The 19,642-nt window shown below is 42.7% G+C and overlaps 1 protein-coding gene across 8 annotated transcripts in view; it reads right to left on the reverse strand.

Annotated features, from left to right (window-relative positions):
- Positions 1-19,642, reverse strand: part of PDE4DIP (phosphodiesterase 4D interacting protein) — a 273,714-nt gene that overhangs the window by 31,288 nt on the left and 222,784 nt on the right. For 7 of the 8 annotated variants that reach the window (XM_069090199.1, XM_069090202.1, XM_069090201.1 and 4 more), the window contains 6 exons: positions 17,022-17,257; positions 13,220-13,271; positions 10,469-10,701; positions 9,586-9,729; positions 7,503-7,697; positions 3,964-4,224 (listed from right to left, as the gene is read on the reverse strand). In XM_069090199.1, coding sequence (XP_068946300.1) covers positions 3,964-4,224; positions 7,503-7,697; positions 9,586-9,729; positions 10,469-10,701; positions 13,220-13,271; positions 17,022-17,257 — 1,121 coding nt within the window. The remainder of the gene's footprint in view (positions 1-3,963; positions 4,225-7,502; positions 7,698-9,585; positions 9,730-10,468; positions 10,702-13,219; positions 13,272-17,021; positions 17,258-19,642) is intronic. The other variant, XM_069090200.1, reaches the window with a different exon arrangement.

The raw sequence follows: 19,642 nt of genomic DNA on the forward strand, positions 1-19,642 counted from the left end.
AGAAGGAGAAGGAGAAGGAGAAGGAGAAGGAGAAGGAGAAGGAGAAGAAGGAGAAGAAGAAAGGATTCTGGGAAGATGGCAGAGCAGGTCAGAAAATTCCAAGTTCTCCATATTTCCTCTAGAAACAAGACAAAATAGTTCCTCAGGGTGAATAAAATACAGCAAATATAAATAACAGTTGGGGCAGAACTGTGGTCTTCCTGAGACAACCTGGAGAAGAGCTAAAGAAAGATCCCAGGAGGTTCTGAAGGGTGAAGCATAAACACCTCAAGGCTAACTGTACTGAAAGAGTAAACAGCAAGCCCTGGGGGCAGCTGAGTTGGGAGGTAGCCTCAGCCTCAGCCTCAGCCTCAGCCTCAGCCACAGGAATTTTCGTGTGGCGGGCAGGGGGGGGGGTTGGGGGGGGGGGGGGCGGCGAGGGGACAGGGAGATTGAAGAAACCTTTGCTGACAAGGGATGCCAGGTCCAGCTGTGCTGACAAGAAACCGTCCTGGGCAAGAAGGAACCAGCACATGCCAGGTGAGTATAGGAGCAGTGGGACAGGGACACTTGTGGCTGTGGACACTTACAGGAGAGCTGAGTCCTTGATCTTTATTCCAGGGCAGAGGGGAGAACTGAAGGTTATAGGCACCGGAGGGTTATTAGGGAGCAAGAGCATTTCCAGCATAGTGTGCCAGGGGTCCTAGCTGTGGCATGGAGGGGGAAAGGAGTGCAGAGGTTGAGTTCTAGACAAAGCTCTAAGAAGGACCTGAGGCAATAGGCAATATCTTCCAAACCCCAGGATTAGAGATGATTATAATAACAAGCTGCTAAACTTTTTTAAAAAATGAGTAGGCAAAGGAGAAAGAACTCAACCATTGAGTGTTACTATGGGAATAGAGAAGACTGGGGTTCATCTTCAAAGGAGGATACTGAAACAAAGCATAATGGCAAATGCCCAAAAATTATTCATGAAAGAACTCAAAAAAGACTTCAAAAATTAAATAAGAAAGGTTGAGGAAAAAGCTAAAAAAAATTAGAACAATCCAAGAAAACAAGGAGATTATGAAAAGAAAGTAAATCAACTGGAAAAGGAGATCCAGAATCTTAAGAAAGAAAACAACTCCTTGAAAATTAGAATTGGGCAAGGGGAAGCCAGTGAAGTTATAAGTTATAAGAGACCAAGAAATAATAAAAACAAAATATAAAAATGAAAAAAAGAATATGAAATATGAAACATCTCATAAAGAAAACAACTAATCTGGAGAACATATCAATAAGAGAAAATATAAGAATATTCAGATTACCTGAAAGCTATGGTCAAAAAAAGAATCTTGATACAATAATAAAAGAAATAATTTTTTTAAGTTATCCTGAAGCATTAGATCAAGAGGGAAAGTAGAAATAGAAAAAATTCACTAATCACCATCTGAAAGAGATATAAAGAAGAAAACTTACAGGAAATTTATAACCAAATTTTGAAATCCCCAACTTAAGGAGAAAATATTACGAGCAACAAGAAAAAAACAATTCAAATATGGTGGAACCACAATTAAAATTACACAAGACCTAGCAGCAGCTACACTAAAAGACTGTAGGTCTTGGAACATTATATAACAAAGAGCAAAGGAAGTGGGGTTACAGCTGAAAATATCATACCCAGAAAAGGTAAATATAATCCCAAATGGAAAAAAATGAATATTCAATGAATTGACAGACTTTCAGAATTTTGTTACAAAAAGACAAGAACTTAATAGAAAATTTGACACACAAGATCCAAGAAGAATATAGGGTAAATATCAAAGAATAAATTACAAGGGACTCAATAGGGACAGACTGTTTACTTTTTACACATGGAAAGGTAAGCCATATGTCTAAGATTATTATTAGTAATTAGGTAGTTCAAAAGAAAGATTAGGGTAAAGTTGAATATGATGTGATTCCAAAAAGCAAAATGGTGTAAGAAAAGGCAAAAAGCATAATTATCTCAAACAAATGAAATGGTAGAATTGATACAGAGGAATTAGATGTGGGAAAGGGCTGGTAGTTCTGGAACCCTTCTCTCCTTGGGAATGGGTTAAAGAGGGAAGGGTACAAAAGTCTTCTAAATTCAGAAAGAAATAAGATGATAAGGGCATACAGAATGGGGAGAGGACAAGGGAGGGATTCTTAGAGAGAACCCTACTCATATCAGATCTGGGTTAAAGAGAGAACAATATATACATTTGGAAGGGTTTAAAAGTCTTCTAAATTTATAAAGAAATAAGAGTATGAGGGAGTAGAGAGGTATAGAAAGGTGTGTACATGAATGGGAATGGGATAAAGAGAGAACAACAGATATATTTGGAAGGATATAAAAATCTTCCAAATTCAGATAGAAAAAAGAGGGGAAGGGATAGTGTTGGGGGAGAGGATAAGGGAGGGATTCGTGAAGGGTGGAGTGGGTTAAGAAATAGAGGGAGCAAGTAGAAGCAAAGCAGAGGAGTGAGGGAGGATAGGAATGGGGTGAAGAGGATAGTGAGGAAAATGAGAAGGAAGAAAATAAACTACAAGTAATTATAGTCTAGAATGTGAATGAGGTATATTCACCCATAAAATGGAAACAGCAGATTAAAAATTTTAATTCAACAATATGTTGCTTTCAAGAAAGGCTATAAAAATGAGAGATATACACATACATAAAATAAAAGTCAGGAGTAGACTTTATTATGTAAAATAGAAAGCAGGGGTAGTAATCATGATCTTAGACAAAGTTAAAGCTAAAATAGATTTCATCAAGAGAGAAAAACAGAGAAACTACACCATGTGTCAGACATATTAATCAATATTATTTTAGACTATTTAAAATCATCAGGCAGTATAAGGTTGGAATATTGCTATGGTGTAGGAAATGATGAGCTAATGGATTTAGAAAAGTATGGGAAGAGTTGGATGTATGAAGGAAGATGATATTCACCTTCAGAGAAAAAGAGAACAAGTGGAAATTACTATATATCTTACCTATATGCATATGAATATGTATATGATTATAGATATCTATGCATATATATATATGTGCATGTCCATGTGTGTAAGCATATGTATACATGTATATAAATGTGTGTATATGTATATATGTGTGTATACACACACACATATATATATGTATATATGAAAAATCTCCACAACTCAATTGTGCCTTGGGGTGGGGGAGTGGGGGGAGGATGGAGGAAAAAAATAAAGTAAAAAGTACACAGTAGAGAACAAAAGAAAACCTACAAGGAAGCAAAGAATGGGTGGATGGCTCTGAAAATAATATGTAGTATTTATTATATAGGTTTTCTTGAAATGGAAAGTTATTGCTTTATATTGAATCTTATATTCTTACTGTATACACGGCAATTTTTTTTTTTTGCTTTTTGGGAGGGGGGAAGGCAGGGCAATTGGGGTTAAGTGACTTGTCCAAGGTCACATGGCTAGGAAGTGTTAAGTGTCTGAGGCTGGATTGGCAATTTTGTTTTTTTTTTATTTTCTTATTTTGTTTTTAATTTAAAATAAAATTTAAGACCATTTAAAAAAAGAAAAAGAAAAAAGTTAAAAAGCAAAACAGAACAAAAATCATACTTCTCACATTTGCTGATTCATGCCTCTAACAAGGAATAAAACCTATCATTCAATAATTTAAGAGAAGGCTTAAAATACCAAAACCCTTGAAAGAGAAGATAACATTGACATTCTCTCCTGATGGCTGATCCTTTCCCAGAGCACACTTAAGAAGAGGGGAGTGACCAAGGGATCAGGGGCACTCAAAGGAAGCAGGGAGCTCAGTCCCTTCACCTCTTCATCTCAGTTTCCATCACTGAAGTGGTCATTCCAAATCCTCACCCAATTCCCTGAAAATGCTGTGCAAGTTAACAGAACCCTTGACAAAGGAAAGAAAAGCTGGTCCCTCTTATTAACCATCCCCACCTCCCAATTCTGAACTTTCAAATTGTTGACGTTTACCTGTGAGTTTAGATCCAGGTTGGCACACAGTGGAGGTTGAGGACAGGTCCCCCAAAGCGGTTCCCTTCTGAGGTCTCATCGTTTCCCAAAGGCCACTGTTGCTGAGGAGTCCTGAGTCAGCTGACCTGCAGAGTTCTGCAGACATCTCCAGAGGATGAGACTGGGAAGTACAGTGAGGGGTGTGCAGGCAGTGGGGAGAACCAACTTCAGCAAGGTTGCTAGGCAATGGGGCTGGCATGGCGGGAGTGGTAGGATTGATACCTGGACAGAAAAAAAAATTTTTTAAGAAAGAAACAAGATGAAGAAAAGGGAGAGAACTGGGGTGGGTGAGAGGGACAAGAGGAAGATGGCCGGATGTGCTATAGGAAAATAAATGGAGACTGAAGTGGTATATAAACACGATTACATGACTTTTGCACCAGGTGATATTTATATGAAATATCAGTCAGGTAGGGGGTTCACTTCCTCCTCTCCACATCCCCAACTCCTTCCCATGGCATAGAATTAGAAAATTACTTTGGCTAGGGTGCTGCTGGCAATTGTAACTATCACCTGAGACAAAACTTTGCAGAGTAAGAGGTGGGGAGAGGGCTCCCACCATCCAGGCTTGGGACAAGAGCCCTGGGACGTCATAAGTCATTACTGAACCATGGAACAAGAGGGCAGAGGCTGGCACTGAAGTCATCTGGCTAATCTTTCAAAAGCCCACTTTGGGACAATGGGAGAAGTGACATAAAGTGTCACCTGGACAATGATGGCATTGATGAGCTGTACTTCACTTATTTTGTCTTGATGAGGAACTCAACCTCTAAATATGGGAACCTTCCCCCCTGAGGCCAGGGTGAGCAGTGGGCTTGAGTTAAGTGTTTTTCAGGGGGAACACAATGGGCCACTATTTAAAGTAAACATCAACCAGTTTCTAGTCAAAGAATGAACCCTGAGAACTTCTGGGACTAGATGACTTCTAAGCCTCCCTCTGGCCAAGCTTCTATGCAAAGTGGGCCCTTCAACTGTCCCCTCTGGCATCTCTGATTATGCTTGTGTCCCTTAGCAGAAAAGTCTGGCTGGGGAGGTTGGACCTCAGGGAAAATACAGCTGATTCTGCTTCCTTCCAGGCAGTCATCAAGGCAGTAAAAAAGGAACAAACGTTTATTAAGCATGTACTGTGTGCTGTGCATATAACTGGGGACAAAGGTTTTGTGACTACCTAGAAATCTGAGCGATGTCTGTTTCTGCCCTTCATCCAGTCAGAGTATTTAGATGGATCAATGTCCTTCCTTTTCAGCCTTCAGTGACCAATCCATCCCACTTATACAGTCCCTTCTTTTCCCTGATTTTAACAATACCCAATCAGCATTCTTTAGGGTCACTGGGACTAGGGGGTGAGAGGGGCTAAGGCAAAGGTACAAACCAAAGGCAGCGAACACATTTTTCAACCACAGTCATGGAAACATCTGCATATGTTAGTAAGCGAACTTGCAATGCCCATATATCCCACATTCTCCTTGCCAGGAAGCTCTGAGCACATACAAACACACATGTGCTGTAAGGACTCATAGACATCCACACAGGTAAGCCTCTATGTACATTGTATACCAATTTTTCAGTGACCGGCAAAGCTGCCATGCAAACCACAGCACAGGTTAAGCATATGATTTTTGGAGCTGAGAAAGAGCCACGCTGAACAACAATCATTCTGATAGGATGATGCATCCAAAGGCGAAAGGGACTTCATGTGAATGGCTCCAAATCCCTGAAGTAATCTGATACTAATGCTCCAGCCCAAAGAAGCTAGAAAGTAGGTGCTCAAAGAGCCGATGCCAGACCCTCTTCCTTCAAGGGCTGTGTCAGGGAATCCCCTTTGTCTTTTTTCCATCTTTCTCTTTGGATCAGGTCAAGCTGACCAGAAACAAAAAGGAAATGGGGAAGGAAGAAAGATGGGGAGAGAAAAGGACCGGATGGAAGACTTCTACCCTCCCAACTTTCAGATTCTATGATTCTGCAGAAATTGGGAAAGTCTATGCCATTTGGGTACAGGAAGAGCAGATTTTCTAGCAGCCTTTCCCTCTAGATCCTCTCCTTCTAAGCTGGTATTTGGCAACTTCTCTAGTCCCTTAAGAAGCGGGGAAATGACAAAGTATCTCCAGAAGGGACTGCTAGAAATTGCTTCATTCAGCCCTCCCATTCTGGGCAGAATCGTACTTGAAGCTAAACTAGGCTGGGCAGACGAATGCTTCTCCTATTCTGGAAAGAGATTTCATAATCTGTGTCCTCTGGGAAATAGGTCTCTGCTCAGAGAAGTTTCTGCTCTTAGAAGTTTCAGAGAAGAAGGCTCTGCTGGTTAGCTTGGGCTGCTTAAGAGTCCTTCATTGAACTGAGCTCCATCTACCAACAGCCCCAAACTGACCATTGTAGAGAGCTGGCTTTGTAGCCTCATCCTGAGAACAAATTTGAAAAGCATCAGGGGAGTGAGTCCAAGTGTGTTTGACCCTACACACCTCCAAGTTGGCACACTCCCCCTTTCAGGGTCAAGAATTTGTAGATTCTGGACAAAAGGTCTTCTCTGACACTAACCAGGTGCCTTCACTCAGTGACCAGACCCAGCACTCCCCACCAAAGCTTATTATATAGGTGGTATTTTCAAGTCCGTTTAGTTTCTTCCTAGAGAAAATACTCGCAGAGCCAGAGACATTCATGGCTCTGCGGGGTTGAACAATCCATGGGGTGAAAGGGTTGGGTTTTTTAAAAATTATTTTGGCTATAGCTGGTCCCATGAAATTGACCTTTCAAAGATAACTTTTCCTGAAAGATGAGTAGCCAGAGATCTGGGGAGGGTGTGTATGGGACACTGTACATAGTATTCACCCCACAAATCCCACATCCTGCTCTTCTGGTCTCTGGAGATCTGTCACTTACCTGGTCACTGGCAGACCAGACCAGACTAGACATATCAGCTTCTACAATGGGGGAAGAGGAATAGTTTGCCCTCTGCCTTCTTAGTTTGTCTCTCTGCTGTTTTTCAAGGCTCTTCTCGGAATGACACTACACTGCTAACAAGCATTTTGCAGTTATGGAGGACAGTATAGACTTGAAGGGGCCACCGCTCCCCTGTCTTCTCCAAAGTCTAATCTAAAGATTTCACAGCACAAACTGCATCAGAGGGAAGGGAAGTCCTTCCTCGCAGTAAAGACTATTGCTTTAGATATTATTGGAATCCAGTTCATATACAGCTGTGGTAAATGGACCATGTCTAACACCTCATGAATAAATGCTCTTCACGCATCTCATACGCACATGCATACGCACATCTGCACACTCTCACACACACACACACACACACACACACACACACACACACTCTGCCAATTGCAGTTGAATGAATGCCTGCATGTACCAAGCAAGCAGGGCTTTGCTGCCCCCAATCTGCTATTGCTTCAAAGGTTGCAAATATCTTTTTTTTTTTAAGCCACACGGTTTACTGAAAGCCATGCAGAGCCACATGCCACAGAGAGGGAACAAATCCACTGGGACTTTCTCACTTTCTCCCAGCTGCTTCTGTAGCATCTGCAACTCCTGTTGAGCCTCTGCCAAGGAGAGCACCGATGTTCCACAGCAGCCAAGGAGGGGAGGAGCAGCAGGGGGAGGGGGGCCAAAAGGCAGAAAGATGGAAGAGTTTGAAGAAAGTGGAGGCTGGCGAATGCTAGCCGGCTTGGGGATGGAATTAAAATAAAGGCCTAGAAACAAACAAAAAGATGGGGAGAAAGGGAGGAAAATCATTAAAGGGAGAGTGTGAGAATGAATAGAGACAGACAGGCAGAGAGGAGGAGAGAGAGAAGAGGAACAGGAGGGAGAGAGAGAGGAGACACTAATTCCAGACAGCTGTAGAGTGAGGCTTGGTGTTGACTGAAAAGGCAAAAATTGATTTCTTACCTTCTGGGAGGTCCATCACCTTCCTGGCCTCCCTCTCCTTATCCCCCACAGAGCAGCCTTCTGAAATGCAGTCTGGGCTACCATGAAATTAAGGGTTTGGCTTGAACAAAGCCAGATGACATCTCCCTACCATCTATCTGAAGCAGTTGGCTAGCCCTCCAGAGTCTGATCATAGAAGGTATTTGCTAAATTTCAAGATACAGGGGCAGTGAGTGAAAAAAGGAGTGGATTTGGAGTTAGAGGAAGGGGGTGTATGTTCATCCCAGAGCTGCCATTTACTACCAAAGTCAGCCCAAACAAGTCATTTGTATCTGGTTCTCAGTTTCCTCAGCTGTAAAAATGAGGCTGTTTGAACATCTTTAAATGCTTTGATCCTAAATATCCTGAGATCCTGGAAGCTGCTGTTGATAACTTGCTAGCCCTGGGATTTGTCATTTTCATGTCATGCAAAATGCCAATGTTATTCTGACCAAGGGGGCATTCTAAGGCTAAAATCGAATTCTTTGGTGTTCTAATTTTTCTTCTTGTTTATCTTTGTATGTCCCATAGTACCAAATAGTGCCTCGAACACAGTAGGGGGTTCAATAAGCATTTGATTTAATTTAATTAATTTGATTTAAATTATCTGACCCTAGAGAAGTCACCTAGATGGCCAGTAACCTGCTTAAAGGTACCAAAGCCCCAAAGCTAGGTTTCCTCCTAATAATCTCCTATAGACACAGCCACTGAAGACTTCTTGCTTAAGGAGAACACATGGGGCTTTCCTTTTCCTTCAAATGAAAGCCAGACAATTCCTGAGAAAGATTAGGCTTATTTCCTAATAAGCTCTGACCAAATTCTGGGGGAACTGCAGGAATCAAATCCCATTGTGGAAATAAGAATAAGAAAAATAGCTCAATTATGCAGTGCCTTAAAATTTCCAAAGTACTTTCTGCCCAAAATTTATCATTTTCATTTTATATGTGGGAAAGGTTAGATAATCTGCCCAAGATCACATAACTAGTGTCAGATTAAGGACTTGAATTCAGATCTAACTCCAAGGACACTCCTCTTTTTCAGACACCACAGCTGCTTCCCAGGATAAGGAGAAGCCATGATGCTAATGACAAAGGCTGAGAAGTAACACCAAAGTTCCCCACCCCCCATCTCTGTTTAAACATCAGGCTTTTCCAGGGAGGCAGGAGTAGGGGAGAACCTGTGGTGTGGCCTCGAGGCTGCAGGTTCCCCACCCATGGTCCAATGATTCAAATTCAAGTTTCAGTGTTCTCTTAGTAAAGCAGCTATTTTGGAAATGAGAATACTCATTTAAAAAAAAAAAAAACAATTTAGCAGTGTCACACATTACTACTACAACCCCAGAAAGAAATAGGTAAATATAAGTCAGAATTTGTTATAAAAATTACCACTACAAATCCAATAGATGTCACTCATGTTCTGTAAAATTAATACAATATTCTATTACAGCCATAGAGTTGTGGCTATCTCTTGAAGTTTTCCATAAAAAACTTAACCCATGTGAACCCTTAACCATCCAAGTGTTTATTGAAGCCAGACGGAGGAAGGTCAATTTGGGAGGAAGGCCAATTTGAACAGGCAGAGCTGGGTGGAGTTCCGGGGCAAGGGTGGACTTCTGATGTCCTGCTTGCCCCCTCAGGAGGCTGCTGTCCCATACCTGTATGGGCTGGTGCCTACCTGCATGTGCCTGGCTGGCCTCCTTGGGGGGTTTCTGAGAAGATGGCATGGTCGTGGGGATGCTACTGGATTCCTTCTTAGCCCCATGGGATGCAGTGGCAGAAGATGAAGTAGCTGCATTGTTACTTGAATGATGAATGGAGTCTACAAAACCCATGAGTGAAAGAGAAGGTTTTGTGTTATACAAAGTAGGGCAATTTTGACTGTTTTCCCCAGGAGATACCAGGGCCAGAGTGTCACCCATAGTGAACACAGCAAACCAACCCCATAGATCACCTTATTCACATCCATATTTCCTCGTAAAGAAAATCTGTATTTGGAAAGGAGATGCCTCAGTGGAGAAGCCATCTCATGTAAGACGAAGGTCTCAGGGCCTAGAGCCCTTCATGACGGGTGTTCCAAAAAAGCCATGAGGTAGGCTGGTGGAAGCTTTGGGGGATAAAGGACACCTATGGAGCAGATTGTTTGGAAACTAATTAATAGCAAGGTTAGCACAGGTGAGATGAAAATTTGCTAAGGAAGGACTGATGTATGTATTAGCCTTTGATATGAGGATGAGACCATGACCTGCCAAATGAGCATGGTAAGATAATCTGTGTTGTGGTGCCAGTAGTGGTAGTGAGTTCACAATGATCCAGACCCTGTCTCTCCTCATCAGTCAGTCCCACTCCCTTACAACCACCCTGGCGAACCCTAGCATACATTTGAGAAAAGGTAGTAGGGTTTTGAGGTAAACTATAAGCACAGAACATGGTAAAGCCAAAAGGCCCAATGGAACATGAGCCTTAAACCCAACAGCACCATACTTTAAGCAGCTCATAGTGATCTGTCAATTCCTCTCTAAAACACTCTGGGAGTGAGGACCCAGAGCACTGAGCCTCACCTGGGAGGTTGGGGGGAGCTTTCTCCACACAGTCTTCTTCATACTGGGTGTACTCGCTGGCCACATCCATGTCCGAGCTGGCTTCCATCTCATCAGATACGAAGGAGGTGCTGCTCGGAGAGCGATGGGAGTCAGAGAGGGCATGGCTGCTGGAGGGAGTTGGGGAACGCTTATTGAGTTGGGCCTGCAGGGCCTCAATCACTTTCTCCTTCTCTTGGAGTTCTTTGCTGAGCCTGGCAAGAAGGAGAAGACAGAAGATGAAGGCAGAGTCATCTACAAGGGACCACTGCCACAGTTGGCCTTGCTGGAAAGCTCGTGAGAGAGACCTCAGAGGCAGAAGGGACGACTCCTCGGAAGGAGCCAAAAAACTCATCACCCCTCTGGGGTTGGTTGGGGGGAGAGGAGGGAGAGGAGGGAGATGAAGAGCAGTGACTCAGAGCACCTGCCAACGCAGCAAGAGCAGGGAGGTGACTATGCCAAGCAAGACACTATAAAGATGCATGTGCTATCAACCAACAGACCCAAAGCCTTGCAATAACTGGTCAAAAAAATTTTATTTTCTCTGCCCAAGCAAGTATAATTAATGGTGGCCCATGTTCAACTGAAATCTCCTTCCAAGGCAAGGCAGTTTTGTGAGTCATCAATCTCTCAAGAGATTCGACTGCAGTGGTCAAACCTGTCCCTGAAGAATGGTCCCTAGTCGGTCTTCCTGCCCATCTTTCCCCTGTCTGATCCATCCCACACCAAGATATCTACCTAAAGCCTAGGTTTGCCACATGAAAAAAGACCCGCTCCAAATCACTGATAGAGAAACAAAAACTAATGCAACTCTGAGGTTCTGCCTCACATTAATCTCATCAGCAAAGCTAATAAAAAGAGACAATGATAAGTGTTGGAATTGCTGCAGGAAAAGAGGCACATTAGTGTGGGCTGAGGAAGCTGGGAATTGGCTCAGCCCTTTTGGAAAGTGATTCAGAACTATTCCTCCAAAATTATGCAACTGTATGCCTCTGACTCAGGATGCAGAATGAGACATACATGTTTTGGACGTGGCCAATGAAGGAATTTATTTTTCTTGATTATGCATATATTTTTTTTAGTTTTTATTAAAAATATTTTTTGGTTGTTCTGCACATTTCCTTCTCCATGGAGTGGGAAGGTGGGAAAGAAAGAAAATAGCTTTTTATTAATCCAAAAATTTTTTTACTTAAAAAATAAAGCATAGTTTTACATAAAAAATAAAGCTCCCCTACTCAATAAATACTAGTAGCTCCCTATTACCTCTAAGACAGCATTTAAAGTTCTTTACCACTTGGCCCCCTCCTCTCTTTCCAGTATGTGTGTATGCATATATGTAACTGTAATAAGAATGTAAATTTTGAAGATCTTCCCTGCCCCTAGGCTAATGTGCACCTGAAGCCTGGGGTGGGAGGCTTGTTTTTTCAGTAGATACAATGTAATAAGAATGCAAATTTAAAGATCTTCCCTGCCCCTAGGCTAAAGTGCCCCGGGAGACTAGGGTGGGAGGCTTGTTTCTCAGTAGATACTTCTTAATTGGCCAGTGAGTCAATAAGGTTGTTACATTCTCTGAGCCAGGAGAAGGCTATATAAGGAGAAGGCTTTGTTTTGGGACTCACTTTGAGAAGTGTTCTATGATTTGATCTGAATTCTGGGAAGCCGTTGTTGAGAGTCCCCCGGCTTTGAAAAACCCAGAATGTGGAAACCCAGATGTTGACTGGGTATGGATGTAATGGTTGGACAGTTTGGAAATCTGTCTACTTGATGTTTCTGTCTTGATAATTATGCCTGTATACTTTGAGGTTCAGGGTGCTGACCTTTTCTCCTGAACAAGGTAAACGATATATGTCTGAATGATTAAAGTAAGCTTGTTAACCCATTTTGAGTTGCTTTCCTTTAACAAAGCAGATCCAAGAACCTGTGTGAGCAGGCACCCTGGGGACACTGGGGTGCTTGCTGCAACAGTAACACACACATACATATATGTTTGTGTGTACACCCACCCACATACACACTACACATGTATATATGTGTGTGCACACACATTTGTGCATGTTTGCATCATATATATATAAACATACACATACACTCTGAGTCCATCACTTCTCAGTCAGAAGGTAGATAACACTCAGCCTTTAGTCCTTTGGAATTGTGGTTCATCACTGGGTTGATCAGAGTTCTTAAGATTTTCAAAGATTTCTGTCTTTACAATGTTGTTATTATATAAATTGCTTTCCTAGCTCTGCTCACTTCACTCTGCATCAGTTCAGATAAATCTTTGCAGACTTTTCCTGGAACTGTGTGGGGGACTGGGGCCCCACACGGATCCTGACTAAATTGCTGATTAAGTAGTCTCACACAGATCCTGACTAAATTGCTGATTAAGTAGCCCCACACAGATCCTGACTAAAATGCTGATTGAGTAATACCCTAAGTAAGAAGAACATCTGGTAGCCTTTCTGTTGAGATAAGCACCTGCGAGAAGGAATAGCTTGTGGTTTTTACTTAAGCAACCCTTCCATGAATAGACCCCTGGAAATCTTCTACTTCCCTCTTCTGCATGTACAAGAATGCTGAGCTTGCCTGCAATCAACGAGACTTGATCAGACAATTTGCCTTGTCTCCATTTCTTGTGTCCCCTGCCACCCTTCTTTTCTTCCTGGCCTCCAGCCCCCGTTGATGTCCCGCTGGATGGGACAGACATCCCATCACTTAGCAATTGTTTAAATTTACCTGAGGGCCAGCAGCTCATGGCTTGAATGATCATCCACCTTCCCCCGATCCTCTAGAAACAAAATCCAGATAGGTCTAATTAGAAATGAAAAAAAAAATCACTCTATACATGGAGATAAACAATGGGGGCTACTTGGAAGAAGAGAAATGATCCCCTCTTGCTTGGATAGGGGCTGGAGGTGCTTAGGGTAGGTCATCTCCCAACACACTTTCATTCTCCTTCCATTATTTGATGGTCTTCAGGGTAATGGGGTGCTTGGGGGTGTCTGTAACATCAGTTTGTAAAATCAATTTGTAAAACCAGTCTGTAAAATCACATTTCCCCTTCCCCAGCCTCACACCATTAACTCTGCCCCTTTCCCCTGCCAGTACTCTGCCTAGCAACAATTCATGAACTGTTTATCTCCCCTAGTATAATGGCCAGCTGGGCCTATGAATCCTTCAGTGCACTATCTGTAAGTTAACTCCTCAGCCAATTATACACATCCTGAATCCCTGTTAGCCTTGGTTCCCAATATCCATCTTGTCAAACATGACACTGATGGGTGGCAGACTAGGCACTCAGTCAGCCCTGACCGCTAGTTGACTTAGTGACGTTTCAAGCCTAAAACCACACCTCCAGGTAGCCCCTCCTTGGGCTATTTCCCAATGAATTTATGGGCAATATGCCTGCAAAAGAGATAATAAAAGCGAATGTTCCTTTAAACACTGACCACTCCTTAATTCCTCCCTAATCCCACCCTTACTCACCTAGTTAACATAATTGACTTCTGATTTACTACTGTAACTCTTTATAAACTATACCTATGACTTCTTTAAGTTTGCAGGTTCCCTAAGAACCCCTGCCCACTGTAAAGTGTAACAACAAACTTTTACAATCCTGACTTAAAAGATTGCTTGGGCCTTATGAATTCCTTCCAGACTGCCCAGCAGGGACTCTGGTCATTGGAGCCTCTGAAATATCTATCACTCCTGCCCTCGTCAAGGGCAGCAGGCCAAGTATATTTTCATAAGGCCATGCCGATAGACAAGAGCTTCAACAGGGTGAGAGGTCACTCTTGCCTCCTTCCCAACTCTAAAGGACTCTGGTAGTACAGACATCTTGCTGGTTTTCTATATTCCTCCTTCTCCTACTTGATCCCCCCTCCATTTTCTGGAATACCTAGAAAACATCCAGCTTCCTACTCAATAGGATGAGACTTTGAATTTCCAAATAAAACACCTAACTTTTGAACTGAGCTGCTCAGATGACTGGAGATGACTCAGGACTCTCACCTATTTAAGAGTAGTAGTGGTGAGAACTTAGTGTAATGATGCACCAAATCCCAAGGATGGCCTCCCTAAGGATCCTTTCGCTTCCCTTCTCCCATATCCTACCATGGCCTAAAGATCATGGTGCCTCTGGTCACATCCCTTCTTGTATCCCTTCTCCCTGTATCTTTGTATTACTTTGTAGGTATCTGTCAGGTGCTGCCCTCTTTCGGGGGGTGGGTAAGGGTGTTGATCTAGTGCCCCATCTCTCCACCCTGAGGTAGATGTTAAACCATGTAAACTTTGTGGTTTGGATTAAAAAATGCTAAATAAGAGTCTGTTAGCTTTGCATCACTGCCTAGTTTAATTCTTCTGCAAAGCCCCCCTTTAAATCCCAGAGTAGTTATAACAGACTGGAGGCAAGGACCAAAAGAAAAAACTGTGATAAGGAATTTCACAGTTTCAAAATCCTGCCATTGGCCTGGTCTCAGATGAGTGGCTTCCCCTATACTCTCTGAAGAGTATTACAATCATAACCAACCATATGTATTGATGCTGGTGGGACAGACTCATCCATCCCAATTCTATCCTTGTCTCTTTGGCAAATCCATAGTTAACTCTGTCATACCCCCAATCTTCCCAAGTCCATCTTTACTGCTCACTATTAAAATAAGAAAACTTTCATAAGTCTTAACTACCATTAATAATAATCATATACCACCTTATGTTAACATTACACTTTACTATTTGTAAGAATGAGGTGATATCCCCCCTTTAGTAAAATATAAACTCTTCGAGGACAGGCATTTAAAAATCTTTGTTCCTCAAGCACTCAGCACACAGTTCCCTGCACAGAGTAGATAACTTAGGAGATATTTGTTGAACTGAATTGAGAAACTAAGCTGTGAGGCCCTTTCCCCAAATTCCCAGTAGTGTTGTGTATCTGTCCTTGCTCTCTCCACCATCATCTGGTCACTCTTAGAGAACCAAGCATCATTTTTCTGCATGCTACACTCCTGACTTTCCACATGCTATAAAAACCAAGTTATTCACCCTGGAAGCCCCCTCTAGACCCCTGCACTGCTTATATCAGAAGTACCCTCAGCCCTCCAGAGCCTCTCCCTTCTGACTGGCAGGTTCCTCCTGGAATCTTCATCTTTTGACCACCACTTCCCTCAGTCTACCCTTCCTTTCATCAGCCCCCTCCTTTTTCTTTCCCCTTTCCCCTCCTACTGCCTATAAGGGAAGTTAGATTTCTATATCTGAATGTGTTATTCCCTCCTTGAGCCAAATCTGATGAGCGTAAGGTTCAAACAATGCTCATTTCCCTTTCTTCTTTCTCTCTACTGTAATTTATCTTTGTGCCTCTCAATGTTATGTAATTTACCCTTTTCTGCCTCCTCCTCTCCTTTTCTTCCATTATAATCCCTTAGCACCACTTAATTAGGTTTTTTATCATACCATCAAAGTCAATTTATACCCATACCCTCTATGTATATCCCTTCTAAATGTTATAATAAAGATATAGTTCAAGAATTACAAGTACCATCTTCCCATATAGGCATGTAAACAGTTTGCCCTTATTGAATAACGTGGTTTTTTTTTTTCCCTTTCCTATTTACCTTTTTTATATGTCTCAAGTCTGGAGCCCCCATACTAAGGAGAAGGCCCCAAATCAACCATGTCAGCATTCCCCTCCAAGCTTCATTCCCAATTCTACACAGAACTTTTCCTGCCATTCCCCTCTTCTCTCTCTCACCTACTGGGTACCTGAACACCCACACCTCTCTTTTCAGCTCCCTTTTAATCATCATCTTCCCCTAGCAGAATGTAACATGCTCAAGGGCAAGGACTGTCTTTCTGCTTGTATTTGTATAATACTGCCAAGATATTAGGAGGCATCCTATTTTCCAGAGCCAAGGCCCAGCATACAAGCTGTGGTACCCTCACTCTCTGGCAAAATCACGTCATTATTGTACTGCTTTGGCCAGCACCAGGTGTTCTCCAGGCTTGGACAAGTACCCGTAGGACCCATGTTCCTCTCATGAAGTCCTGTTATTACTCAAACTGGTCTCCTTGTTGCTCTTACCCCTCATTGTCAGGGCTGCAGCTCACTGCATAGCCCCTGGCAATAGGTATTGAGCTCTCTTTACCCTGTCTCAGCTTCCCCCCCAACTAGGAGCAGAGCCCCAGCACACGTGGCCCTCCCTCACTTTGAAATTAAACTTCTGTTTGATTCCTCACTCTTCTGTCTCTAGCCTGCTTTGTTCAGCTCCAGCCAACCACAGGTTGGAGGCCGGTTTGGTCTGACAGACATGCTCTCAACTACAGTGTCTGGTACAGAGTAATTTCTTAATAAATGCACATTGACTTGTTCTTGTCGACTGACCCCCTTTTCTCCCAGTTGGCTCCTATGGTCAAATGCGTTAGGAACATAGTAAAGCCAGGTACAAAAAAGGGCTTATCATGGAAGCACACATAAAGGGCAGGAGGCAGGGGGCGGGGAGTGAAATGGACTAAGTATCTTGCAGATGCCCTAGGGACAACTTACTGGTATTGAGTTTGCTGGCGAGTCTTTCTGCTAACTGGCTCCCCTGAGCTAGCTGCTCCCGGAAACTCTTTCCCAAGTAGTAATCAATGTCTGTACTTCGGAGGAGGTCTTCAAAAGACTTGACAATGTCCCTGAGGTTATGAGTGAGGATATGGCACACACCTCTCCCTTCTCGTATCTTCTGGCGCAGGTGGGACAGCTCTCGGGCCTGAGCCTGAATCAAGAAGTCATATTTCCTGGTGTGCAAAGGATGGGAGAATGAAAAGGGAGGTTTGTGTTATTTCTAGGGATCTGGGAGACAGCTCGCCAGCCTCCATGGAGATCCCCTTTCTTTCTTAATCTGAATTTCATCACAGACACTGAGAAATCAGCTAAGCCAATGGACCATGAGGTGAAACCAAAGGATGACAATGAAAGGAACATACCCAATCCAATTGATTCTAGAGGCATCCAATAAGGAAAGGAAAGTACCCAATCCAACTTATCTAGAGCTTGGGCCTTTGGAGGAGGCTAATAAAGAAAGGAGAGTACTCAATCCAACCAATTCTAGAGCCTGGGCCTTTGGAGGCATCTTAGTAGGGCCTTTGCACCGTACTACTAAGAAAGCCCACCCTCAGGGGCAGCTAGGTGGCACAATGAGTAAAGCACCGCCCTGAAGTCAGGAGGACCTGAGTTCGGATCCAGCCGCAGACACTTAACACAAAAAAACTAGTGTGACCTTGGGCAAATTACTTAACCCCAATTGCCCTCCATAAGACAAAAAAAAAAAAAAACCACCCTCAAAGAAAAAGTGCCTCTCAGCTGTCGCTAAACACTCTGTACTCTAACATTTAGTGGGGGGGAGAAGGGAAAGAGGGGACCCATTGACCCCTTTTACACACATGTTGTGCTATACACATGTAGCTACATACATGTAGCACAATAACCCTATGTGATAAATAGTACAACTTTTACTATCCCCATTTTACAAATAAGGAAATAGAGACTTTAAGAGAGAAAGTGACTTGCCTTCAGTCATACTAAACTATTAAATGTTAGGGATGGGATTGAAACCCAGATTTCTTGAATCCAAGTCCAATGCTCAATTATCCATTATATTTTATAAAACCAGTATAATATACATATTACATTCTGTTTCCTCACAAAGAACTTCCCTGTCAGGATGTCAATTATTATAGAAAGAGACAGAATGCTAGACCTGCAGTTGGGAAGATGTGGGTTCAAATCCTTCTTTGCTGTGCCTCGGTTTCCTTATCTGCAAAATGAGGGGGTGGGACTGAAATACTTTTAAGGCTCTTTCCAATTCTCAATCTATGACCCTATGTGTAGACATTCCTCCTCATTTACCATCTTTGTTCCCACAAGGAAAACCTAGTTTCCTTCTCTATTGTTGTCGTATAAAAATATTTCAAATGAATTTTAACTGCTTTCTCTTTCCTGGTTATATATACTCCATCACAACCCCTAGGTACTCTCTGGGTTTACAGAGTGGGTCAAGGCAAAACTGTATAAAGAACAATAATAGTGTTGTGTGGGAAAGTAATGATCCCATGGCCCCAGGGATTCATGGATCTTAAGGTCTTGAGGGGTCACCAGTAAGAAGGGAAAGGGTCAATTTAGCAAACAGTATTAAGTTCCCACTACTTGCAAGGCTCCATAGCTTACATTCTACTCCAAGGAGAAGATGGAATTGTCATAGAATTAAATTAACACAAGCCCATAACTAATACTGAAATATTTTGTATGACTCCACATTGCTTACATTCTCGATTGATGGGGTCAGTGTAAGAGGGTGGGAATTTAGAACTCAATTTTTAACTTTATTTATGTGTAACTGGGAAACATTTAATGAAATCAATAAGCCCATGGGCCAGCAAGAAGGTAAGGAGCAGGGGAGGCTAGGTGGCGAAGTGAATAAAGTACCGACCCTGGAGTCGGGAGGACCTGAGTTCAAATCCGGCCTCAGACACTTAACACAAAAACTAGCTGTGTGACCTTGGGCAAGTCAATCCCAATTGCCCTCCAAAAAAGCAAAAAAAAAAAAGAAGAAGGAGGTAAGGAGTAGCAAGCTTCTTTTTCCCTACTCTACACCTCTAAACCTTTGGGTACTAACCCACTCAACCCTGTCTCAGAGTGCTACAGTGGAAAGAACACTAGGTTGGGAATCAGACACCTGGGGACCAAACCCCAGTTCTGTCACTGACCATCTGTGTGATCTGAGCAGCCCTTCCCCTCTCTAGGGCCCAGTTGTTGCTTGTCCTTCATTCTAGAAGAACATCAAGGAGGTGATGCCAGGACGGGCAAGTGAATTGGATTTAAGTGAGAGAGGGCTGGGCAAAGTCACCAGCCTCACTTTCTCCTCTGGAGACAATGGGGCTGAGTGACAAGCTATAGATCAGGACAACAGAAGATGGTTCAGGATGCAGGGAGGGACCTTGTCCTTTTCAAGGTCTTTAACAGGTCTCAGTTTGACTGAGGCAACACCATTCAGTGATTAAGGCTTACTAAGGAATAAGGAGAATGGCCTTCTACCTAGTGAAATAAATAAATAAATGAATAAACAGGTAGGTAGATTAGATAGATAGATAGATAGATAGATAGATAGATAGATAGATAGATAG

The sequence above is a fragment of the Petaurus breviceps genome, unplaced genomic scaffold (genome assembly GCF_028583685.1).
Source record: "Petaurus breviceps papuanus isolate PSGF00001 unplaced genomic scaffold, PetGlider_PUasm1.0 186, whole genome shotgun sequence".
Lineage (NCBI taxonomy): Eukaryota > Metazoa > Chordata > Mammalia > Diprotodontia > Petauridae > Petaurus > Petaurus breviceps.